The sequence below is a fragment of the Haliotis cracherodii genome, unplaced genomic scaffold (assembly GCF_022045235.1).
Source record: "Haliotis cracherodii isolate W230 unplaced genomic scaffold, xgHalCrac1.p SCAF_3, whole genome shotgun sequence".
In the NCBI taxonomy this organism is placed as follows: Eukaryota; Metazoa; Mollusca; class Gastropoda; order Lepetellida; family Haliotidae; genus Haliotis; species Haliotis cracherodii.
The window spans coordinates 30,979,362-31,006,095 of NW_027266286.1; the positions used below are offsets into that span (position 1 = coordinate 30,979,362).

The 26,734-nt window shown below is 38.8% G+C and overlaps 1 protein-coding gene across 4 annotated transcripts in view; it reads left to right on the forward strand.

Moving 5' to 3' along the window:
• LOC139474140 (mitogen-activated protein kinase kinase kinase 7-like) overlaps window positions 1–26,734 on the forward strand; it is a 78,108-nt gene that overhangs the window by 29,300 nt on the left and 22,074 nt on the right. For 3 of the 4 annotated variants that reach the window (XM_071257021.1, XM_071257022.1, XM_071257024.1), the window contains 2 exons: window positions 1,105–1,271; window positions 8,423–8,482. In XM_071257021.1, coding sequence (XP_071113122.1) covers window positions 1,105–1,271; window positions 8,423–8,482 — 227 coding nt within the window. The remainder of the gene's footprint in view (window positions 1–1,104; window positions 1,272–8,422; window positions 8,483–26,734) is intronic. The other variant, XM_071257023.1, reaches the window with a different exon arrangement.

Genomic DNA, 26,734 nt, shown 5'->3' on the forward strand with positions numbered 1-26,734 from the left:
CTCATTGGAGCAGAGTGTTTAATACAGTGAATACGGTAGCTGGTACTGAAATGGCTGTGACTTAAGTGACATATACACAGAGCTGGACCATTAGAGTGAATTGACTGAGGACTATGACACTGATGTGATGGCTGCTGTCCACTGACTTGTCCTGGGCAATCATTACACAGTGGCGTGGGAGGGGGTATGTCTGTTGAGAGAACTGGTTTGGTTATGACATTAACCTTCTGTGCATAACTCTTTCTCTCTGAGCTGCAGCCATGAAAGTCGAACTCTGTCAGTGATTGCTAGTTGCTTATGTGTTTGTGTACTTCCAATCACATTTTATGTATGTTTGAATGTGGAAACTTGAGTCTGTAACATATTTTGTCATACTGTTTTACTGATAAAAATATTCAGCTAGAGTTGAGTCTCTGCAAAAATCCTTGTGTCTGTGTATTTGTGACACCTAACATAAACACTTATGTTTTTTTTTATTATGTATTTCCAGTATCACCTGATGTCAACATGATGTACTTCTATATTTAAGAATATATATTTATTGCTTTATTTCCTGTGGTATCTGATGAAAAAAAAGTTACACAAGTGTTATTATATTTTGTATACTCACTTAATGTCAACACGATGTACTAACATGCATTTTTATGCCGTGTTTCCAGTGGCTGCTGACGTCAACATGATGTACTAACATATATTTTCATTGTTGTGGTTCCAGTGTCACCTGACATCATCACGATGTACTAATGTGTATTTTCATTGCTGTGGTTCCAGTGTTTCCTGGCGTCAACACGATGTACTAATGTGTATTTCATTGCTGTGTTCCCAGTATCACCTGACGTCAAAACGATGTACTAATGTGTATTTTCATGCTGTGTTTCCAGTATCACCTGACGTCAACACGATGTACTAATGTGTATTTTCATGCTGTGTTTCCAGTATCACCTGACGTCAACACGATGTACTAATGTGTATTTTCATGCTGTGTTTCCAGTATCACCTGATGTCAACACGATGTACTAACATGTATTTTCATGCTGTGTTTCCAGTATCATCTGCAGACGTCAACACGATGTACTAATGTGTATTTCATTGCTGTGTTTCCAGTGGCTCCTGATGTAAACATCCCTGCCTCTGCTATGAACATGATCTATCTATCTCTGGACCACCAGTTACAGGTGAGATCAGACACCACTGGCAATCCATCAGTGGAGCGTTGGTTGAATACAACCCCCTCCGGCTTTGACCCAGACAAAATACCAGAGTTATGCCGGGTACTACTTCAATTTGATGTCTCCATGCATGTGCATGCACACCTTGCATGTGGGCTTCTGTCCTGGGTCAGTTTGGTTGGGTTTTTTGAATGCACAAGTAAAATATTCAATTCAATAACTAATTGACTAGCAGAATATTGCCCACTCACTTGAACAATCTGCTCCTCATTCAAAGCGTCCTTTTGAAAAGTGAAAATATCTTTTGATAGCTTTCTTTATGTTGTCATAATTTGGGTGAGGAAAACATGGGAGTCACTATTCCTGGATTCCTGTTGTATCTTGACATCCACTGAACATGGCTGAACATCACAGATTATGTTATGAAGAAAAGAAAAAAGAAAAATAATAATTCTGCAGACAAAAAGAAAGAAATCATATGCAAACTGGTGGTTGAGTTGGTTTGGGCAGAAACAACCCATTTTAATTTTGTTTTGACAAGTTAAACGCGTTGTGTTTCAGCTAACGTTGTTCTGCCAACTTTTGTAGTATGCCAAACATGATTTTCTGGAGTTCTTAACAAAATAGTTTTGGTTATTGAGGAATATTTTCTCCATGCATGTTATTTTTGCTTACTTTTTACTCTATGATTTATTTGATTGTAGTGATTATGGGGAAGGGATTTTGCAAAGCCTTGGTTCAAATTATTAGATTTCTTGTTCCATTTTTAACACATGTAGAAGTGAGAGTATGTTTGGTAGATAGACGCATGGTACATCTATCATCTACCACATATGCATACAACTCTCCATGTTTGTTTGCCACACATTGTTTCTTTTATTAGAAAGAACTTTTTTATCATTAGATCTCATTCCTTCCATGTTCTTGGTCTTCAAGGTTCATTAACCATGTCAACAGTAGTATTGTTGCCATCTCTTTCTCATCATCACTATGGCTATGCTTGCTTGTAATAAAGTCGTATTGCATGAGTAGTCAAGATGTATGATAATGAGCAACTGTGTCAAAAGTGTAGTATAAATTGTTGGATCTTAAACTCAAACTGATCTGTTTCGAACATGAGTAGTCAAACAACAAATTCCTCATGAAAATAAGATTCCGTATTCGACGTAATAAGTACCCAGGGTGCTCTCAAAATCATAAATAAGGGGTCTCTCATTAGAATATTATTTTGCTGAAAAAAACCCCAGAAAATGTTTTTATACGACAGATATTTTTTCCAGAATTTAATTGCCCATATTTAAGGGTGCATATACCACATGAGTGTGTATTATACACGAATGAATAAGTCTTTTGTACATTGATCAATCGGAAGGGGTGCTAATTGGGATTGTTCAATAGCCAATATATTAGCAAATATTGCTGTGGGCGCTTATTAGAGTGGGGCACTTATTGCGTCAAATACGGTACACAAACTTCATCTTTATGTATGTATTGTATAATTATTGTAAACATTAAGGGGTAATAAATTTCTGATTGTTAATTTCTCAGAACCTTGATAGGGAGTATATTTGGGATATATACTGGGATTTGCTAATGCAGCTAAATATGGTGACTTAAGCTTCATCATAAACCATAGCATCCTTCCGTCCATGACAAGAAGGAAATGGAAATTATTTGAACAAATTATGAATTTTCTGTGGTGTTGGTGTACTGGACCATGTCTCCCTGCTAGCAAGGCTACATGGGAAGTTTGTCCGCCCCAGTCCTTCATCGGTTGTAGACTCACATGGCAGCGGGAAGGGAATGTTACAAGCTCATACATCTGCATGTTCTGCACAGTGTGATTGCCATTCATATGTTGTACAGTCAACTCATGTTATCTCAGACTATGCCAACAGTTCCACCTTTCATGACCCCACTCCCTGTGATCACGTTCACGCGGTACAACAAACTCCCAGATTATCAGTCTGCCCTTATTATATAGTTTTGTAAAGGATTCTAATCAGGATAATGGTATTAATTGAGAAATAGACCATGAGTTGACTGTATAGATCTATTCTGTGTTTATTATTAACATGACCTGGTGACCATTAAGGGGATTATAGTAAACATTAAGCAGGGAGTTATCTAGGATTCCAATCTTAGTGCCCTAATTGGTGAAAAAATTGAATTGGGATATTCTTCAAAATTAGATTTTTATTTTCTGTTTTTAATTTCATAAATTCTGGGGCATGGGGACATTTCTGATTCAAATTGGGAATTTTTGCAGACATTTGCTGCAGACTTGGGGACAAATATCTGCCTCTTGGCTTGTCCAGATAAATCCCATTGTGAGTCCCCTATATCTGAGCAGCTCTCCAAACAACAAACATTTATCCTAAGTATGTAAAACATTAAAAGTGAAGCATTATTTGAACTGTGCTTGACTTGTCAGTTTTCTGTAATGGTCACCAGGGCAGATCTTCATGTTCTGAAAATGTCAATATTGATTATTATGAGATGATATATTCATGCTGCTAGTATTATTGATACAGGCTAAGGTGTAATATCATGAAAGGTTGAAGTACTAATGTATATAATTTCAGATGTGGTGATGGATAAAAAGAAGGGAATGGGATCTTTACGTGTGTAAAGTGTGTAGTCATTACTAAGAAGATATACTGTAGATTGTTATGTAGACCATCTAGTAAAGTAAGCTGATGCCATTAACAAGATATGTCAGTCATAATAACACTCGCTATCATAGACCTATCTTCTTGATTTTCTAGGGAACACAGATAACTGAAGATCATCATTGCAGTTTGTCTTAATATTGCCTCTTGCCTTTCAGATGAGCTTACATAGATGAGCTTGATAGAGCGATAGATAGTACCAGCATCATTTCATGACTGACTGTCACATGTAGATGCAGGGCTTGATTTAGCAATATGAAACATATAAAACATTTTATTGAAAAATGCATATTAATATTTATGTCAAAAAGTCTCAAATTTGTGTCTTACTTGTCCACACAACATCAATCTTTGAACACATTCATTACCTCTAAGCTTCATTTACCATACTACATCAGTAATGCCTGTGTAATTGTCATACTTTTGGGGGCTTGAAGTCATCAAACTGTGGGCACTTCAAGATTATTTGTATATGTTTTAACTGTGATAAATGTAGGGGACCAGTGTGCAACCTGGTTTTGCCTGGTGCAACTGGGTTGTCATGTCAACATGCACCTAGTGCAAGTTAAATCAAGTTCCTTAAATCAAGCCCTGAGATGTTCATGTGCAGTGCCTCTCGTTCATCAAGGACATATTCGTTTGGTTGATATTGTAGGCTACCAACAAAGAATATAGGAAAAGTGCGTCAATAATTCAAGTTGGGACTATTTGTGTCCTGTGAAGGAAGTGACAAATGGACCTATGAGGCTAGAGATTATTACAAGGATCGCACAGGCTTGAAAAGGCTTTGAAGTTTAAAGTCCTCTTAAAGCCTTGCTTATCAGTGCCAACCTTAAAAATACTTGAAAACATGCAAAATAGTTTTAAAAGCCTTGAATTTGTGCAAAGTGACATCTGTATGTACTTGTAAATAAGAGTTTAAGTGAGATTTGTCACAGTGGTAGATGTGTGCCAAAAAACATGGAGCATTCATGACAGACATAATTTACTTTATCTGTTGGTTGTGAAAATAAATCTTGTTGAAAAATTTGTGATGCTCATACTGAAGATTAGGTCTTACGACTAATATATAGTATGTTGGATTTGATATAAATGTTGACTGACTATGGCTAATAACTCAACCAAGAAAGCCTTGAAAATGCCACTTGAAAGCCTTAAAAAGCTTAGAAATGCCTTGAATTTTAATGTTTCATATCTGTATAAACCTTGTAATATAAACCTGTGTATTATTAAAAACTTAAGTATTAGTATAAGTAATACTAAGGGCAGTGTTGCATCTAACTTGCTTAATTGCACAAATTACTCATTCTTATCTGTTACTGATACTTTGTTATTTTTGTGTGCTTTACTTCATACGCAGATTCAGTATTATTGATGCAAAATGAGGATAATAAATAAATATTTATGACATGAACTAAGTTAGTTGTTTGCTGGTTTCTGTGTACTGAAAACCAAAGTAGAAAAACCTAGTCATTAAAACATAGACATGACCATGGAAGGTGTGATGTACTATCAGTAGTTCTGACTAATTCTATACTATGATTGGTCAGATTTTGAATTGTGTGACCATCTCAGCTGTCGAGTGTTCTGTTTGTAAAGTTAGTGTTATGTTCTAACTGACATGCAAAACTCGAAGTATATATGTCTGTGTCAGCACCTACCAAAATCATATTTCAGACTTTTCATGCAGTACTAGTAGTAGTATTCTGAATTGCATACTGTAATAAGATGAATGCGATTGGCCGTACTGACAGAGAAAATGGCGGTGAATCTGCACTTATCTATTCAGATTCTGATGTCGAAAACAATATTGCAGATAAATCAGATCTTGGTAAAAAATATAAAAAGACAAAATTTCTCCATTATTTTCTAGAAACTGGTTAGATTAGTATTTAGTTTTGATATGATTATTTTTTACATTGTGGTGTAAGAAATGTTTCCAATAGATTAAACCTCCATTTTCATGTTCGGTGTTATGATGTTTGACTTTTATTTCATTGTATACCCCATTGGAAGGGTTATATGGCCCACGCGTAACAAATTCTAGATGAAAAACTGACTTAAGGTATAGGTACAAACACAAGTTTGAGTACAAATAATACTTAAGGTTCTTTCGCCTTGACCCATAGATCCATTTGTCACTGTCCACCATGTGTATTGTTCCAAGTCCCCCTGCCTAGTTGTTACTGTCGCATCAAGTCATTTACATGGAACATGCATTTTCCCTTTCCTCTCCTATTTAAATGCAAAAGTGATTTTCATTTCGGTTCTTTTCTTAAATATATTTCATCTCTTTTTTTGTGTTGTGATTGGTAGGTTTTCCTGTTTGAAGTTCTGTTCCAAGACACACTGTGGCTGTGTTATTTCCAGACACTATGGCTGTGTAAGGACCAGACACTGTGGCTGTGTTAGTACCAGACACACTGTGGCTTTGTTATTTCCAGACACACTGTGGCTGTGTTATTTCCAGACACTATGGCTGTGTTATTTCCAGACACACAGTGGCTGTGTAATTTCCAGATACACTGTGGCTTTATTTTTCCAGACACACAGTTGCTGTGTTATTTCCAGACACTTTGGCTCTGTGATTTCCAGACACACTGTGGCTGTGTTATTTCTAGATGCCTTTTGCCTGTGTTATTTCCAGACACACTATGGCTGTGTTATTTCCAGATATTATGGCTGTGTTATTTCCAGACACTATGGCTGTGGTATTTCCAGACACAATGGCTGTGTTATTTCCAGACACTGTGGCTGTGTTATTTACAGACACACTATGGCTGGTTATTTCCAGATATTATGGCTGTGTTATTTCCAGACACTATGGCTGTGTTATTTCCAGACACTGTGGCTGTGTTAGTATCAGACACTGTGGCTGTGTTATTTCCAGACACACTATGGCTGTGTTATTTCCAGATATTATGGCTGTGTTATTTCCAGACACACTATGGCTGTGTTATTTCCAGATATTATGGCTGTGTTATTTCCAGACACTATGGCTGTGTTATTTCCAGACACTATGGCTGTGTTATTTCCAGACACTATGGCTGTGTTAGGTATTAGCTGTGTTATGTCAATGTAATTATGATCAGTACTTGAGCAGTTTGAGCTGTTCATTGATGGCACATGATCAATGATAATATCCTAATTGATTCCCATCATTTGGTTTCTTTAAAGTATGATATTGATGTAATGTATTTTACACATCTAAGCTATTTGTTCATGTATATCATGGGAAGACTTGAGGAAAAAACAATTTGCTGATCAACAAAGTCATGTTTTAAGAAATCAATCCTTCCACAAACCCTACTGATCAACAGGTAAATATTAAGAAATCAATCCTTACACAAACCCTACTGATCAACAGGTAAATATTAAGAAATCAATCTTTCCACAAACCCTACTGATCAACAGGTAAATATTAAGAAATCAATCCTTACACAAACCCTACTGATCAACAGGTAAATATTAAGAAATCAATCCTTACACAAACCCTACTGATCAACAGGTAAATATTAAGAAATCAATCCTTACACAAACCCTACTGATCAACAGGTAAATATTAAGACATCAAATCCTCTTTAGATGTCACCAGGACCTTTTGTTACATGAATGTTGATGTAATAGTTTCAAATGTAAGAAGTCCTGTGTTGATTAATGTGTACCGTGCATCCAAATGAAAGTTTAGTAACTAGCCTACAGACCATGGACGACAGCCCCTGGGCTCCAGACTGAACCAACAGCAGCTTCATGTCTATCCAGACCTGCACTACACACACCATACTTCATTTCTGGAAATTTCTGTTCAAGCCTTTTTGTCATACAACAGCTACATACACTCTTTCTTTGTCAGTGCTTATTCTGTCCCAGATTTGGACAGTTTATTTCATACTACCGTATTCGACGTAATAAGCACCCAGGGCGGTTTCAAAATTAGAAATAAGGGGCTCTTATTCGAATATAATTTTAGTGAGTTGAAAGATTGTAAATTTCGTGGTTTATTCTGACAGCCTGAAATGATACAACACAATAGATATATTTTTCCAGAATTTAATTGCCCGTAGTTAAGGGTGCATATAACACACGAGTGCGTATCATACACGAATAAATAAGTCTTGTGTACATTGATCAATGGGACGGGGTGCTAATTGGGATTGTTCACCAACCTATATATTAGCCAATATCATCGTGGGCGCTTATTACATCGAATACGGTACATGTAGATGTGAGCTTCACCTCAATATCAGACAAACGAAATATTTCCTTTTGAGAGTGATGAAATGACGAAGGTACTGTCAGTCTCATTACAATCAGATAATTTACCCTGTAGTTGGTTATGCATGAAGAGATTCAAGGTTTGTATTGCATAGGAACTATTAATGTGGGGGCACAAACTTTGTATATGTGGGAACAGCAGGTTTGTATCACAAAGGTAATGTAAGCATTGGAGAATATGAGCTTTGTAGTAGGGACTGGTAATTTATTATGGGGTGATATTGGTCGTGGGATTGTATGATATGTTGCTGTGGAGGGACTACATGAATGTACCTCACTATGTATATGACTGTGTTGTGTTTGCAGCCTCTGGCCCCATGTGTTGCTAACCCGGACTCTATGGCCATGTATGAACAACACTGCAAGGTAGGACACTGATGCTTTTCTCTCATTGTACACTACCTTCCTCCATGTACCGTTATGCTCCTTAGTCAGTGTCATGATTCACTCCATAGAATGTCCAGACTCTGACACTCTGCGGAGGAAGTAGCATGTTCCCAACTGAGTGCACATATATCTTCGTGTTATAGGTTTTCGAGCCCCTAAGAAGTATTTTTGATTATGTGTCCAATAACAATACCCATACATTAAAATTAGGTCTTACCTTAGAGAACATTTATCACTGTTAGCACTTGGATGGTCAAATGACCATGTCTTGATTTTATTGCGATAATGCCTCGTCGAGTGCGACGAGTCGATCAGGCACCATCTTGTTACCATCACATGATTTTCAGCCCCTCCATGACAGTCAAGTTGAAAATAGATGCACAACATGATCAGTCCCATGACATCACACACAGGACATTTACAAACAGCAGCTGATACATCATCGGTGCATACGTTTGTTCAGAAGCAAAATTATCATCAGATCAAGTTTGATTGAAATGTGCATTTGTGAAAAAGTATGTTTGAGGTATGTTTTCATAACGAACTGAATATCTTACCTCATGTAGCTTAATTCCTAACATGACTTCAGGGGCAAGTGGCAAACACTTTGATGTGTTCAGTGGGCTCTGAACTGTCTCCTTTGATTACAGCATTAACTGCGTGGTTACGTATTCTTTAGGGGCTTGAAAATAGGCGAAGCTCCAAAACATATCACATGGGCATATATACAACTAAAACAAGTTAATGCCTACCAGATTCTGTCATATCACTATAGTTAATCGGTCATGGCAGTAGTATGAAAGAATCGGACGGACCTTAATTTATTTTGAGTAGCATATAGTGAATCCTTGTATCAGCTTTCATCACAGGGATGAGGAGAGCTTGGAGACCCCTAACTATCCATCAGGAGCAGCAATACAAGGCCTAGAATGTAAAGACCAAATATATCTTCCATGGGAACTGATTTTAAAGAATGTATGAATGTGACCTGAATATATAGTGGAATGTGTTTACCCTCACAGTGGCAGCAAATAGACAAGGATGAAAACATTTATGAGTCCTTTTGAATACCAGGTTTGAAAACTGGCAATGAATTGATGGGAATGTTATTCCCTGTTTCTTTTACCTCAGGCGTTCATTTGTTGGCTGGTTATCTAGCTGTCAAATGGTTAGGAAGCATGGATGATATATGGAGGAGTGGAGTGAATACATCATCACAAATGAAAAGGATGCTGATTGTTGGAGCTTTATCACTCCATCAGTTGTATTTGTATGTACGTCATTGTGTTCACAGCAATTAGGCACGGGTGGCCCTACTGACGAACGTGGTGCAGATGGCTGTGCAGGGTTGGTCCCCACGTCATGCCAGACATCTATGATCTGGGGTTTAATTCCATGATTCACCCTGCTAATGTTTTTATGTTTGTCAGAGCCAAAAAGATGCTTGTTGGTATCACCAAAATGGTAAAAGTCTAAGACCTGCCTCACTTCAGGCTTTCCTCCCACATCAAGCTGAAACACTGTGATATGACTAAAATATTGTTCAGAGCAGCAGCAGCTATATTGTTTGGCTTGGGATTTAATGGATCATCAGTCATTATCATGTTAGGAATGACAAGTTTATGAACATATTTATTGTTGTTGGTTTTGTCATATTTTCCTTTTTCAGTGCCTTTGTAACCCACTTCGCCTAGGGATTGTTTGAGATTGTAAACCCTGACATTTGGGAGCATACCTTGGCCCCCTTGGTATGTCCCCTCCTGTCAGGGTTTATGAAGCGACTCATCACATAGATACTAAGAAAACATCAAGAGACCTTACAGTGAAACAATACAGTGTGTCGTGGTATAAAAGCCATTCAATCAAAGCTTGCGAGAGAAAAAACACGTGCAGAATGGACCAACTTGATTCATGACATGTAAAATTGAACAACTTTCCATCTTCTGCCCTGAGGTTGCAGTTTCGATTCCCATCATCCATAATGAAACCTCCATTTCTTATCTTCTATTTTAGAACATCGGACGTTTGAAACACAAATTTATATGTATAGAAGTTATATTAACTCCTCATAGGAGAGTTTACAATGATTGTTACCCTTGTAGGAGGGTTTACATTCAATCATTGTAAGCCCTCAAAGGAGGGTTTACAATCATTGTAAACCAGACTGCAACGGATTACAATGTGCTGTATGGGAGAATTCAACCATTTCAAAAATCCCTCAAGGGGTTGCACAAACATGTATGTTTATGAACATTCATAAGCAATTGGTATTCAACCATGTATGGTCGGTGTGGTAGCCTTGTGGTTAAACCGTTTGCTTGTCATGCCAAAGATCCGGATTCAGTTCCTCACATGAGTCCAACATGTGAAGCCCATTTTCTGGTGTACCCTGCAATGATATTGCTGGAATATTGCTAAAAGTGACATAAAAGCATACTCACTCATTACAACCATATATAGAGCCATCACTATTTTAATTTTTAAAAATTCTGTTCGGCAAATACACACATTGGCTAAAAGCAACAGACATTAAATGTAGTAGACAGGCATGGAATTCCTGTCAAAGTTCTTCATGGTCACAAGTACTCTAGTCAGACTATAGTCTTCCCTTGAGATGTTGTAATGATACATACCAACCTGTGTGAAATGAACTGTAAACTGATTGGATGATGTGCTCATGGTGTGGACCCCTTGCATATTTTACTGTAGCTTGAAACACATTCACACCATTTAATAATGCTGAACATAGTAAGACAGAGTTGTCTCCCTTTCACTGCTTCGGACACTGACCTGTGCCAGTGTTAGTTTATGAGGTAACAAACTATCACACCAATAATGAAATGAATGTTGTGTCAAGCTTTGTTTGAAGACTCATCAACAAAGCTGTTGTTAGTGTAATGTGAAGCAAACAGCTGTTGATAGTGATTCTTCATTTAAAGCCTCAGTTCACAACTGCCCCAGTCAACGAGGACTGGTTGGCGCACACAAGGCCACATGCTTTCAATCCTGATTGTCACATGGGAAGTGATTTGACACACATTCTGAAGAGGTAGTCATGAATAGGCATAAAGATGTTGCAGCAACATCTTGAATTATGTTTTGTGTGCTCTTTTTGAGGAAAGTAGGGTAATGTTGAATTAATGAACAATGGGATCTTTTAAACATTAAGGTGAAGAGAATTTCTTTGTACTGTCATGCCATGGCAACTAAGTCTGTTGTCAATGTTCCCTGTGTTGTGTGAGATGTTTTGTAATAATTTCATTTATTTCTCATCATAATGTCAAAAATACATGTTCATATTAATTGGTCATCTTTTCTTCTTGTCAGACTATTGTAACTTGGTATTTGTTGTGATTTGTTTTGTAAACAATATATCAGGGTGTTCAGTGTGCTTCAATGTCATGTCAGTATCAAGGTGTTCAGCATGCTTCAATGTCATGTCAGTATCAAGGTGTTCAGTATGATTTAATGTTATGTCAGTATCAAGGTGTTCAGTATGATTTAATGTTATGTCAGTATCAATGTGTTCAGTATGATTTAATGTCATGTCAGTATCAAGGTGTACAGTATTATTTAATGTTATGTCAGTATTAAGGTGTTCTGTATGCTTCAATGTCATGTCAGTATCAAGGTGTTCAGCATGATTTAATGTCATGTCAGTATCAACATGTTCAGTATGATTTAATGTCATGTCAGTATCGAGGTGTTCAGTATGCTTCAAAGTTATGTCAGTATCAAGGTGTTCAGTATGCTTCAAAGTTATGTCAGTATCAAGGTGTTCAGTATGATTTAATGTCATGTCAGTATCAAGGTGTTCAGTATGATTTAATTTTATGTCAGTATTAAGGTGTTCAGTATGATTTAAATATCATGTCAGTATCAAGGTGTTCAGTATGCTTCAATGTCATGTCAGTATCAAGGTGTTCAGCATGCTTCAATGTCATGTCAGTATCAAGGTGTTCAGTATGCTTCATTGTCAGGTCAGTATCAAGGTGTTCTGTATGCTTCAATGTCATGTCAGTATCAAGGTGTTTAGTATGATTTAATGTCTGGTCAGTATCAAGGTGTTCAGTATAATTTAAGATCTGGTCAGTATTAAGGTGTTCAGTTTGATTTAATGTGATGTCAGTATCAAGGTGTTCTGTATGCTTCATTGTCATGTCATTATCAAGGTGTTCAGCATGCTTCAATGCCAGGTCAGTATCAAGGTGTTCAGTATGCTTCAATGTCAGGTCAGTATCAAGGTGTTCAGTATGTTTCAATGTCAGGTCAGTATCAAGGTGTTCTGTATGCTTCATTGTCATGTCAGTATCAAGGTGTTCTGTATGCTTCAATGTCAGGCCAGTATCAAGGTGTTCAGCATGCTTCAATGTCATGTAAGTATCAAGGTGTTCAGCATGCTTCAATGTCAGGTTAGTATCAAGGTGTTCAGTATGGTTTAATTTTAGGTAAGTATCAAGGTGTTCAGTATGCTTCAATGTTAGGTCAGTATTAAGGTGTTCAGTATGCTTCAATGTCAGGTCAGTATCAAGGTGTTGAGTATGGTTTAATGTTAGGTCAGTATCAAGGTGTTGAGTATGCTTCAATGTCAGGTCAGTATCAAGGTGTTCAGTATGCTTCAATGTCAGGTCAGTATCAAGGTGTTCAGTATGGTTTAATGTTAGGTAAGTATCAAGGTGTTAAGTATGCTTCAAATTATGTCAGTATCAAGGTGTTCAGTATGATATAATGTCATGTCAGTATCAAGGTGTTCAGTATGATTTAATGTTATGTCAGTATTAAGGTGTTCAGTATGATTTAATGTTATGTCAGTACCAAGGTGTTCAGTATGATTATATGTTGTGTCAGTATCAAGATGTTCAGTATGATTTAATGTTATGTCAGTATCAAGGTGTTCAGTATGATTTAATGTCTGGTCAGTATCAAGGTGCTCTGTATGATTTAATGTTATGTCAGTATCAAGGTGTTCAGTATGATTATATGTTATGTCAGTATCAAGGTGTTCAGTATGCTTCAAAGTTATGTCAGTATCAAGGTGCTCTGTATGATTTAATGTTATGTCAGTATCAAGGTGTTTAGTATGATTTAATGTTATGTCAGTAACAAGGTGTTCAGTATGATTTAATGTTATGTCAGTATCAAGGTGTTCAGTATGATTTAATGTTATGTCAGTATTAAGGTGCTGTGTTCTGCCGAGGCAGCAGCCTCGCAGGACTCTCGCAATATGTTATCGATTGAGTATGATATTTACTCTCAGTGGGACATGTAGATGGGTGTATTTCAATATAATTATATCATTAGGTGTTTGATATTAGTAATAGTCGTGTGGGTTTCAAGGTATTCAGTATGATTTAGTATCCTACTGGTATCAAGGGGTTAGGTATGCTTCAATATCATGTCAGAATGTGTGCTTCAATGTCATTCCACATTCCAATGTGAATGCTTCATATTATTGTCAGTATCAATGTGCAACATTCAAAAGTCAGATATGCATGTAAGATGAGAGTGTTTAAATTAAAATAAAATAAAAAACACTAGTCGTGATTAACAATACCTAGTATCTCTCAGGTGAAAGACCTTTGAAGTTTGAGTGTGTTCTGATAAAAGCAGCACGGCTATTACAAGCATGGCTGGGTCTCTGGCTCTTGCTGCACCTGGGTCCATGGTCTGCAAGGGGTTCTGGCTTTTCTATATCATGATCAGTTTCATCTGGAATCCTGTGAAGGATGAAAAATAATTTGGTATGTCTTTCAGTCAGATGCTGACAATTTATTTCTTATCAAGAAAGAGCCCTTGTTATGCTGTAGAGCAGCACTGGTCGTAACATCAGTCGACATTAAAGCTCATCGCCACCAGGTAAGCATGTGGCTCCACCCTCCAAGCAGGACCACTGTGTCCTAAGATATGCCAGTGTGCAGAGCTGGGGGCCAAGGTAAACTATTGTAGCATTTGCCATCAGATGGGATCCTTGTTTTCAAATGCACAGATAAAGAGACTTTTTACAGGAATTTTGGACAATAACCAATAAAAAATCTGACTTTATGAAATCCAGATGACACTTGGTATGCTGGCATGTGTGGATCCTATATTGGGCTGTTCTCATAGGTTAGATAGGCTGGTCTTCCAGGCTGAATCTCAGTCAATTCCCTTCCTGTTGAAGAAATGACATGTAATCAGACTATCTGGGATGTTTGTTTCCTGTAACCATGGTAACAGTGTCAATGTACTGAAAGACTTCACAGAAGCAGGTTGGTTAGTTTGAGGCAACTCTTATTGAATGTATTAGTAGTTGTATTTGTACGCCTTCACTTTTGAGAGGAATATTCCTATATATTGTGTGGGGTCTTCACAGATTGCTAAACAGAGTGATATCTCTGAAAAAATCATTTTTGATATGGTTTTGTAACTGAAAACTCAACATGGTTAAGATTGGAATATGAAAGATGAAGAATAGATCGCCAATATCTTAGGCTTCTCATCAACGCTTAGGAGGATTGAATATCTTCCCGAGGCAATGGCGTTATCTGACTATAAAAGTCGAGTTTCCACCCTTGCCGAACTAGGCTGGAATTTTGTGGTTCGATCGTTCTGCCACCATGAGCTATTACAAGTTACGTCCCTTCTATGTCCCCTCTATTGACCAATCAGATTGCATCACTCACATCACTTGCATTTGCTTCAAATAAAATGGCGTCACCCAGTCAAACTAATCAAGATCTATATTGTAATAAGACGGGTCTTACCTCCCAAATTGCATCAAATCACTTGAGTATCTTGATTAAAAACATGAAAACATTTGGAAAATGTCTGTCAAAGCCCCTTGGACAGTACCCATGTTTTGTAATTCCTGCAGTTGACAGAAATCTGCGTGTTGAAATCCATGTTGTTTATGAACTGGATGTCTAGTTCTTTGCAGATTTTGATTGGACTATGCATACACTCGTTATTCCAGCCAAAATGTAACATCATTCTTCCAGTCTAGTTCGGCATGGGTGGAACCTGGACTTTAATAGTGAGTTAACTCCCTTGCCTCAGGAAGATGAGGAGTGGATGACCAATCTTGTTGACTTGGGGGATTGCTTGTCATCATGGCATAGTTCCTTGTTCCTGCTTTCAGACACAGATCTGATTATTTATTGGCTGCTGCAATGTTGCAGGAATATGACTGCATCGTTAAACAACATTCACTCACTCATTGATTTGTGAATATGTTGTTGATTGTGTCAGATCTATCGCAAGGAGTTATCCCAACTGGGTCTGCACAAGAAATCAATTATCTCATGGCTGCCAACGACTGCATCATGCCCACATGGTGAGATACCCATACAGCTTTAATTTACATAACTGTTTAGGCAGGGGCATAAAGAAGTTGGACTGTTGTTAAGGTTTGGGTGCTGTGATTTGCACTCTTGTAATGGATTATGCAAACAGAAACATGTTAGTTTGTGAATTACTGGGGTAAGCTGCATTGTGAATGAGATTGGGTGAACTGGCTTTCCTGCAGGATACATGGCCATGGACCAGTTCAGATGGGTAGGATGTGGTTGTTGTTCTTCTCCTTTACACTCAGGTGGATCCAGTAAGGTTGAAGTTTAGTAGTGCTTATGGTTATCGGTTAATGTTTTCTTCAAGCAATTCACAGGATCCCCTGATGGCATTCTCAGGTAGAGATTGGTAGGGAGTCACTATTTAATAAATATTCTATTGGCCTTAAAGGGTAGAGGGGCTGCTGCACTGTAAGAACCCACTATTTGATTTGGAACAGATAATCCTTTTACAAGTTGAGTGTGTTTTTAAGAGTCAAGATAAATGTAACTGGTCTTATTGTGTCTTTTTTGTGTGGATGTTGTAGATCATTGCTCATTATAGCAAACACTGGTTTGCCTGGCCGAGGCCCTGTTCCACAAAGCAGTCTTGGGGCCAAGATAATCGTAATGCCATCCTTTGACACAGATTTATGACAGTTATGGCGCTAAGATCGCTTTTTGGAATGGGCCAAGGAGAATTTACAAACTACCATGATACCGATAGAGTATTGCTGCTACAACATTCACTCACTTACTCAGTTCACATGAGGAAGAGTGACAATGATTTCTTTCTGTGACATGCTGATGAATATGTTGAAACTGCAGCAGTGGTATTTACAGCATAGAAGTATGAAAGATTGATGAATTATGGGTAATATGATAAAACCTTGATATTCCTACAGGTCTAATTAGGGTCCTCACACATACATCATTGTGCTTGTACTTATCTTTTGAAGCCTACATGTCAAAATATTCTCACATATATGGTCACTGACAATGTTCCATTAACAAATCGTATCTCCTTTGCATGATGACTTTTTACAGTTAGATTTCAATTGAAACTTTACCAGCACTTTACTATAATTGATTTTAAAATTGATATGTATCACTGCAGAAAAAAAGGAAGAAACCTTTCAAAATGTTGGTCCTAAAAAGTCTTGGTCGTGAAGCAGCAATTCATCTAACTTAGGGCAACGCAAGCTGAATCACTACATGATTGGTTTTAGAGCCCTGGCTCAGTTTTTTCAACAACAAAGTTCTGAATGTCTTTGTGAGTTCCTTTATCCCACAACTTCCAAACTGAAGCGATACATGATTGCCTATTGATTAGGTCCTTGCTTCCAGCAGTTTGTGGTAAAATGTCGCCGCGATTGCTAGATTTGTGGAAGTCGTGTCCAGAACGTTGTCGTTGGTGATTTCCCTTGACCGCCGTCCATAGTGGGCAGAAGGAGGCTAACTGGCCCCTCAGCAGTCTCAGAACACCCTACAGTCAATTGTTGCTTCTACAAATTAGACATAAGGCCGCTTCCGATCCAACCCCCAGGCTACTGCTGGTCCTGTGGTAGGAAATAAATGTCTGTCGCGGAAATGCTGCTTACCGAAGCTGACGGACAGAAGGATTGACCATGAGCAGATACTGATACCATTGCTGTGTTCCTGGGTCTGTCTCCCGAACCAGGTCACCTGTTGTGTAAGGGCTGGTTGGGCTTTCTTCTGAGTTACTTGAAGTGTCCTGATGTATTGTTTCCTGTCTCATGTAGATTGATTTGTTCAGGTTTCTCAAGCTCATCTGGAGCAGTTTTGTCTGAAACTTGAGTTCTGTCATTCGTGTTAAGATTATGTGTCAGGTGGCCAATCTCATTAGTCAGACCATTTAAATTAGTTTATTTTTAAATTATTTTTTATTCATATCATGGATTATTAAATGTAATTTGTTAGGAGAGACTGCCTGAGATGATTTAAAGTTTGCAAATGTAAGTGGAGACAATTTATAAATACTGAGTTTGATTAATGTTTGTGTGTCCTTTGTGTTTTAATCTACATCATTAATTACATTGAAGTCAAACAGATTCTGTTTTTAATCCTTTATATTTAAAAAAAGTCATTATTGTTTAGTCTGCCACCAGATTAGTACCATAAGCTAAGAAAATACCGAAAGAGTTTTTTTTTATCACAGTTAAGATAGATTTTGAATTTGATTTTGAGGATATAAAGGCAGCTGCAATATTACCTAAATTTGTAATTTAAGAAGATGTTTTTTTGCGATGTTACAAGTCAGAGTCAGGTTTTCCAAGAGAACCTGCGAGGAGATCCAGCAGAACCCAGCATCTTACCTTCCACTACTCAAGTGTGCTTTTTTAAAGAATCCCACCAGGTTACAGTGCTGGGGAGAACTGATGCTCATGGTTGTGAAGTCAGTCAGTAGTTTATGTTTTAATGATGAGGATGTCTGTGCTTTCTGCACACTGCTATCAGAATAGAACTTTAGCCTGTTACGCATCTGCTCAGATCTATCTGTGTTCATGTCACTTGGGACTTTTTGTAATTGATGGAAAGTAAACCAGTATGCAGTCACTGACATAAAACATTGATTGGTGTTTTTTTCTGGACTGCCCCTGATAGGACAGATTACTTATCACTTATATTTCCTCAGTTGGTTCAGGTGATGCTCACTCTGTCAAGAGAACCTAGCTACCTCCAGTGTATTATGTTTCTATTCTATTATGATAAAAACCCTGGATTCATTTGCCAGTATATCCAGATGTGATGTCGTAGTATGGACTTTCTCTTGCTCGTGTGAGTAATATGATTGGATGGCTATTTTAGCATCGTGACATTCTAATTAGGTCAAATGAAGCCATTGTGGCAAATCGACCCAGGGTATTTGTTATAAGAGAATGGAGATTTAATACCCTGCAGAATCAAGGATGTGACAAGATCTGTGATACTTGATTACATACTGAAAGACTGGGGTTACCAATTTCAACCAATCAAATACAGGCATACAAAACTAAGAATGACTAATGATAGATTAGCTTGGACAGACTTGCGTATTTGTGGAAGGTGTTATGCAGTAGTTATGCTTTGTAGACATTTAAAGAAAGTTGATGTTTCACTTGATCTGCCTCATATGTTCATTAACTCTGAAATGGTAGCTTTAATAGTCGCTTATCAACTTGTTCCTTGTTTAGTAAGTCTGGCTTGATTGTAGCTGGAATCAACATGGTCCACTTTTAGTAACACTTGTATTGTAGCTAGAGAAGTAGCCTGAATGAAGTCTGCTTTCAGTAACTGTCATAGTAGCTTGGATCAACTTGGTCCTCTTGTGGTAACTGTCATAGTAGCTTGGATCAACTTGGTCCCCTTGTGGTAACTGTCATAGTAGCTTGTATCAACTTAGTCCCCTTGCAGTAACTGTCATAGTAGCTTGGATCAACTTGGTCCCCTTGCAGTAACTGTCATAGTAGCTTGTATCAACTTAGTCCTCTTGTGGTAACTGTCATAGTAGCTTGGATCAACTAAGTCCCCTTGTGGTAACTGTCACAGTAGCTTGTATCAACTTGGTCCCCTTGTGGTAACTGTCATAGTAGCTTGTATCAACTTGGTCCCCTTGTGGTAACTGTCATAGTAGCTTGGATCAACTTGGTCCCCTTGTGGTTACTGTCATAGTAGCTTGGATCAACTTGGTCCCCTGGTGGTAACTGTCATAGTAACTTGTATCAACTTGGTCCCCTTGTGGTAACTGTCATAGTAGCTTGTATCAACTTGGTCCCCTTGCAGTAACTGTTATAGTTGCTTGGATCAACTTGGTCCTCTTGTGGTAACTGTCATAGTAGCTTGGATCAACTTGGTCCTCTTGTGGTAACTGTCATAGTAGTTTGGATCAGTGGTCCTTCTGTGGTAACTGTCATAGTAGCTTGTATCAACTTGGTCCCCTTGTGGTAACTGTCATAGTAGCTTGGATCAACTTGGTCCCCTTGCAGTAACTGTTATAGTTGCTTGGATCAACTTGGTCCTCTTGTGGTAACTGTCATAGTAGCTTGGATCAACTTGGTCCTCTTGTGGTAACTGTCATAGTAGTTTGGATCAGTGGTCCCTTTGTGGTAACTGTCATAGTAGCTTGGATCAACTTAGTCCCCTTGTGGTAACTGTCATAGTAGCTTGTATCAACTTGGTCCCATTGAGGTAACTGTCATAGTAGCTTGGATCAACTTGGTCCCCTTGCAGTAACTGTCATAGTAGCTTGTATCAACTTGGTCCCCTTGTGGTAACTGTCACAGTAGCTTGGATCATCTTGGTCCCCTTGCAGTAATTGTCACAGTAGCTTGGATCAACTTGGTCCCATTGAGGTTACTGTCACAGTAGCTTGTATCAACTTGGTCCCCTTGCAGTAACTGTCATAGTAGCTTGTATCAACTTGGTCCCCTTGCAGTAACTGTCATAGTAGCTTGTATCAACTTGGTCCCCTTGCAGTAACTGTCACAGTAGCTTGTATCAACTTGATCCCCTTGCAGTAACTGTCATAGTAGCTTGTATCAACTTGGTCCCATTGAGGTAACTGTCATAGTAGCTTGTATCAACTTGGTCCTCTTGTGGTAACTGTCATAGTAGCTTGGATCAACTTGGTCCTCTTGTGGTAACTGTCATAGTAGCTTGTATCATCTTGGTCCCCTTGCAGTAACTGTCACAGTAACTTGTATCAACTTGGTCCCATTGAGGTAACTGTCATAGTAGCTTGTATCAACTTGGTCCCCTTGCAGTAACTGTCACAGTAGCTTGTATCAACTTGGTCTCATTGTGGTAACTGTCATAGTAGCTTGGATCAACTTGGTCCCATTGTAGTAACTGTCATAGTAGCTTGTATCAACTTGGTCCCATTGAGGTAACTGTCATAGTAGCTTGGATCAACTTGGTCCCCTTGCAGTAACTGTCATAGTAGCTTGTATCAACTTGGTCCCCTTGTGGTAACTGTCACAGTAGCTTGTATCAACTTGGTCCCCTTGCAGTAACTGTCATAGTAGCTTGTATCAACTTCGTCCCCTTGCAGTAACTGTCATAGTAGCTTGGATCAACTCCAGCTTTCAGCAGTGTGAATAAACATACTTTTACCTCTCCATTCCCTGATTGGAATTGATGAAATGTGAACGTTCACTGGAAGTCTTTAATTTGTAAGGTATTGATTTGCCCTAAAATGTTCCAATGTCTGAGTTACAACCCTGGAAGAGTTGGTGTGTGTCTGGGCTGAAGGTAGCAGGGGCAGTGGGAAACAGTCAGCAGATGTTTCTCAATGAGTAATCCTGCGAAATCACAAGGAAACCCAAATGAAACCTGACAGGGATCGGCAACAAAGAACCTCCTATCTGTTGTAAATGGTTTTTACCTAATCCATCAAGTCTATCACTGCGGGAAGAGAGAGGCTACTGCTTTTCGTTTGTCTTCAACACTCATTTAACCTTGAAACTGGTTGTTGCTGTTCAACCCTTTTTTAACCAACATTTGTCAGCACTGTCTAGAGCTACAGAGTAAAAAACGGACTGTAATAGCAAAAATTATAGTAGTTCATCGACAAACAATTTGTTATTGGCCTCCAGCAAGAGCAGACTTTAAGCTATGGGTCTGTTGAGAATTGTTTTTCATGAAATTCAAGAATTGATGGATCATTGGAAAAACTGTCACTTGGGTTTATTTTCAAGGAAAGGGATTTTGGGCTGTTTTGATGAGCATGCTGTGGGATATATTGCCATGACCTGAGATTCACACTGTTAGGGTTCCTAATTGCCCAAAAATCTGCCCTTCTGGGATGCTACCAATCATTGTTGTGACAGCAACAGTATACACTGCAATATCCTGCATCATACTGATGTGCATCTCCCCTCCAAATGGTGGATTGTTTCTGATGTTGGCTCTGAAATCTGACATCGAAGGGAGGAAAGTTATTTGTGCTTGCTGAAACTGAGAAGCTGAAACTGAAAATAAGATAACCTCCTCTCTTTATTCTTTTCCCACAAAAATCAGAATTATTCTTTTCTCACTCAGATTTCCATAAACCTCATTTAAAGTTGAGATTGATTTGAAAGGTTTTATTCTGGTTGATAAAACGGTTAGCTATGCCCTACCACTCAACATGCTCAAGACCATTCGAGTTGAGTATTTTGTATTCGAGAGATGAATTTGGCAGCTGTCAGTTGTCATGCTTGTGTTCACAGTGCTGGGGAAAGGGGCACAATTTGCATACATCAGCTTATAAGCAGTGGATCACCGCAGCGACAAGTTACCAGATCACTTTGGTATAATGGAGCATTGAGTCCCGATTACTGAATTAGAACTTTGTCTTTCTTTGATGATTAGATGATGGATGTGACATTTCACCACAAAGTTAACATTGGTACATGGGGTTGGAAACACTACACTTCATTGACACAGGCACCAGGGACCACATGCAACACTCCCAAAAGTAATCATTGGTACATGGGGTTGAAAACACAACACTTCATTGACACTGACACCAGGGACCACTTGCAACACTCCCCAAAGTTAACATTGGTACATGGGGTTGGAAACACTACACTTGATTAACACTGGCACCAGATACCACATGTAACACTCCCCAAAGTTAACATTGGTGCATGGGGTTGGAAACACTACACTTGATTAACACAGGCACCAGGGACCACGTGCAACACTCCCCAAAGTTAACATTGGTGCATGGGGTTGGAAACACTACACTTGATTAACACAGGCACCAGGGACCACGTGCAACACTCCCCAAAGTTAACATTGGTGCATGGGGTTGGAAACACTACACTTGATTAACACTGGCACCAGAGACCACATGCAACACTCCCCAAAGTTAACATTGGTACATGGGGTTGGAAACACTACACTTCATTAATACAGGCACAAGGGACCACGTGCAACACTCCCCAAAGTTAACATTGGTGCATGGGGTTGGAAACACTACACTTGATTAACACTGGCACCAGAGACCACATGCAACACTCCCCAAAGTTAACATTGGTACATGGGGTTGGAAACACTACACTTCATTAATACAGGCACAAGGGACCACGTGCAACACTCCCCAAAGTTAACATTGGTGCATGGGGTTGGAAACACTACACTTGATTAACACAGGCACCAGGGACCACGTGCAACACTCCCCAAAGTTAACATTGGTGCATGGGGTTGGAAACACTACACTTGATTAACACTGGCACCAGAGACCACATGCAACACTCCCCAAAGTTAACATTGGTACATGGGGTTGGAAACACTACACTTCATTAATACAGGCACAAGGGACCACATGCAACACTCCCCAAAGTAAACATTGGTGCATGGGGTTGGAAACACTACACTTCATTAACACTGGCACCAGGGACCACATGCAACACTCCCCAAAGTTAACATTGGTGCATGGGGTTGGAAACACTACACTTCATTAACACTGGCACCAGGGACCACATGCAACACTCCCCAAAGTTAACATTGGTGCATGGGGTTGGAAACACTACACTTCATTAACACTGGCACCAGGGACCACATGCAACACTCCCCAAAGTTGTATTGGCTTAGAGAATAGACACATCACACCTGAAAGTTAATTGGGGATAGGGAATATTAACCACACCTAAAAAATGTTTATTTGGTATAGAGAATTTTACACAAGACACTGAAAGGTTAATTTGGCATAGGCAATTTCATGTAAACATCAAAAAGTTAATTTTGCATAGAAAATTTTACAACATACCAGAAACTAAATTTGCTATAGGGAATTTTACACTACGTACCAAAAAGTTGATACCACAAGTTTTACACCACACATGAAAAAGTTAATTTGGAACTGGGAATTTTACAGATTTACCAGAAAGTTCATTTGGCATGCATAATTTTATATCACACACTAAAACATTGATGAAATTAAACCCATGTAAAACATTATTTTGTAAAGGAATAAAGTTGGTAGGGTGCAAAATGAATAAATTCAAATTATTCATTTTTCGCTTGTCATTTTAGTTATTTAGCATTTACATTGGAACAAAGACACACTGCTGCTTGGAGGACCAGTGAAGCTGTCAATGGTATTCTTGGTGGCTGTATCTCAAGCTTTGTCCTAACAATAATGGGTCTTAGAGAAAGTATCACTTGTCTTGAAGTACCAGTGAAGTAAATGGTATTCATAGTGGCTGCATCTCAAGCTTTGTCCTGACATTGATGGGTCTTAGAGAAAGTATCACATGTCTTGGAGTACCAGTGAAACTGTCAATGGTATTCTTGGTGGCTGCATCTCAAGCTTAATCCTAAAAATGATGGGTCTTAGAGAAAGTATCACATGTCTTTAAGTACCAGTGAAACTATATATGGTATTCATGGTGGCTGCATCTCAAACGTTGACCTAACATTTATCAGTCTTCAAGAAAGTATCACTTGTCTTTTTTAAGCAAGGAATTAAAAAAACCCACTTTGATAAGTTAGTCATCAGGGTCAATAAAAAACTAGAATATTTTTTCGCAACATTTCTGAGTCCTAGGTTATTGGATTGTAAACAAAAACATACTGTTATTAACAAAATCATAAAGTAGACAAGAGGTCTCAGTTTTGTCCCTTCCTCCCATATGAAGCTGACATGCCATGATATAACTGGAATAGTTTTCAAAGCAGTGTTAAACTCACTCACTCACTCACTCACTCACTCACTCACTCACTCACTCACTCACTCACTCACTCACTCACTCTCACTCACTCACTCAGTTTTTGTTAAATGTTCTCAGGGATTTGTTGCAAACCAAATTGTCAATGATTGCATCCTGTGATGCATTTAAGGGAATCCTTGTTTTGCTGTGAATATATCAGGCAGGGATGATCAACCTTCAGGACGCCATGGGATCCTGTGAGTGCAGGAGTTTATTGAACACTGTTGCCCAGGCTCCCTGGTGTCTGAAAGGTGCCCTTTTCAAGCAACTGTCACACAGGGTCTCAGATAGTATTCACACACAAGCTGCAAACTGATAAAGATATCACCGCACTTCCTCTGGCTAATGTTATCTTGTAGGACTGGTGGCAGCACTGAGCTCTCTGTCCCTGAGATACACCGGTATGCAGTGTATAAAGTGTTTCACGTCAGCTTCATAATGCAGTTATAATCAGCTATGGTGTTGGGTTGAGTGGAGACAATGGAATCTAATTAGTCATGCAGTGTGTTTAATTTGTTACTTTCAGTGATAAAATTCATTAAGCCAGTGCACATGGCTTAAAAACAGTTGTGGATTGTGTCACGGTGGTACGTTGGGGTATCAGACACTATTACTTTCAACACATTATAGATAAAATAATATTCTGTTTTATTAACCTTTAATTGAAGGGGATTTTATGTAAAAAAATTCTGAGGAACAGATTGTTTTTCATTTGTGGTACATTTTAGATTAGCAGCAAACAAAGCGATCTTAGCGCCATGTTAAAGTAAGGGAGTTGTGATCACTTTAGCACTAAGATTGCTTTGAGGAACTGGGCCCTATCAGGAGGTTGTAATGGGTCATCAATAATAGATGCATGATTTGGAGGTACCGGTATGTTTTTGTGGAATGTTTTTTGTGGAATGTTTGTGCAATGTATTTATTATTTCAGAATTGGCAGGGACTTTTCCCAACCCCCATGCCCCATTAGTAGTTGGAATGTGAGCCATTTCGACTGCTCTGTGTGCAGTGGTGTGGCCTTCAGTGAACTTTGTAACCATATTCAGTGGAATATAGTAATACTCACTCACTCACTCACTCACTCACTCTCACCGTTTGTCCACCTGTCTGTCGGTCTACCCACCAACCCAATCATACTCCCTCATTCACTCACTCACTCACTCACACTCCGTCCTTCCGTCCATCCCTCGAACGCTTCCACAAACCCTCCCTTCCTCTCTCACCCACCCACCAAACCTCACTCACTCACTCTCCATCCTTTTGTCCGTCCGTCCCTCCCTCAAACCCTCCCTCCTTCACCTATCCACCCAACCTCACGAACTCACTCACTTTCTGTCCTCCCGTCCGCCCTCCCGTCCGTCCGCCCCTCCCTCACTCACTCACTCACTCACTCCTTTTGTTTCACCATCAAACTGACATCTCTATGTATCATATGGAACTCATGAACATGCAATACAGATTAGTTCCTCCATATGTTTCAAATGATCACCTCTCATAGTGTTCTGACACAAAGCAAATGGTGCTTAATGTAAGATACCATTCACCCAAGACATTCACAATGACTTTGGGGATCTCTAACATTTCTTGTCTCATAATGTACCAGCTCAAAACGTGGAACACTTTGTCTGCATTATGGTAGGGGCTAGCATTGTTACAGACATTACACTCTCAGGGGATGGCTCAAGTTTCATCGACAATTGAATATGTCTTGTCATACATCAAATCACACTACATTGCACAGACTTAGACTGACTTGAATATTTCCAAATGTAAACCTGATGAATTCCCCAGTTTCTGACTGCTGTGAAGCTGACTGACCAGAATGAAGTATGGACCTAGTGACTGATGAACCTCTCGGCAGTTGTGACATCACATTGGGCTTGTTTCTTCAACTGGTGGATGTGTAGCGTTGTAATCACACATCAGTGGGGAAACCATCACTTCCAAAGTAATCAGTTTACCGGCGTGATGAACATGCTTGGGTTCTTTCATAAAGGACATAGTCAGTATTGGAAAACCAGACCTACTAAATTTTAGATGAAAACATTAGATGTGTTCTGAAAGTTGTGGAAAGCATTCCTATAATTGACAACTACTGTTTTTCTTCTTAAAGTTTAAAGTTAACATTAATTCTTCTGGCATGATTGAAAAAAGCAAGGAAGACTGATTTAGATATGAAAGCATATGTACAGTATGTTAATATGAACAAGTCAGTGATGACCCTGAATCTC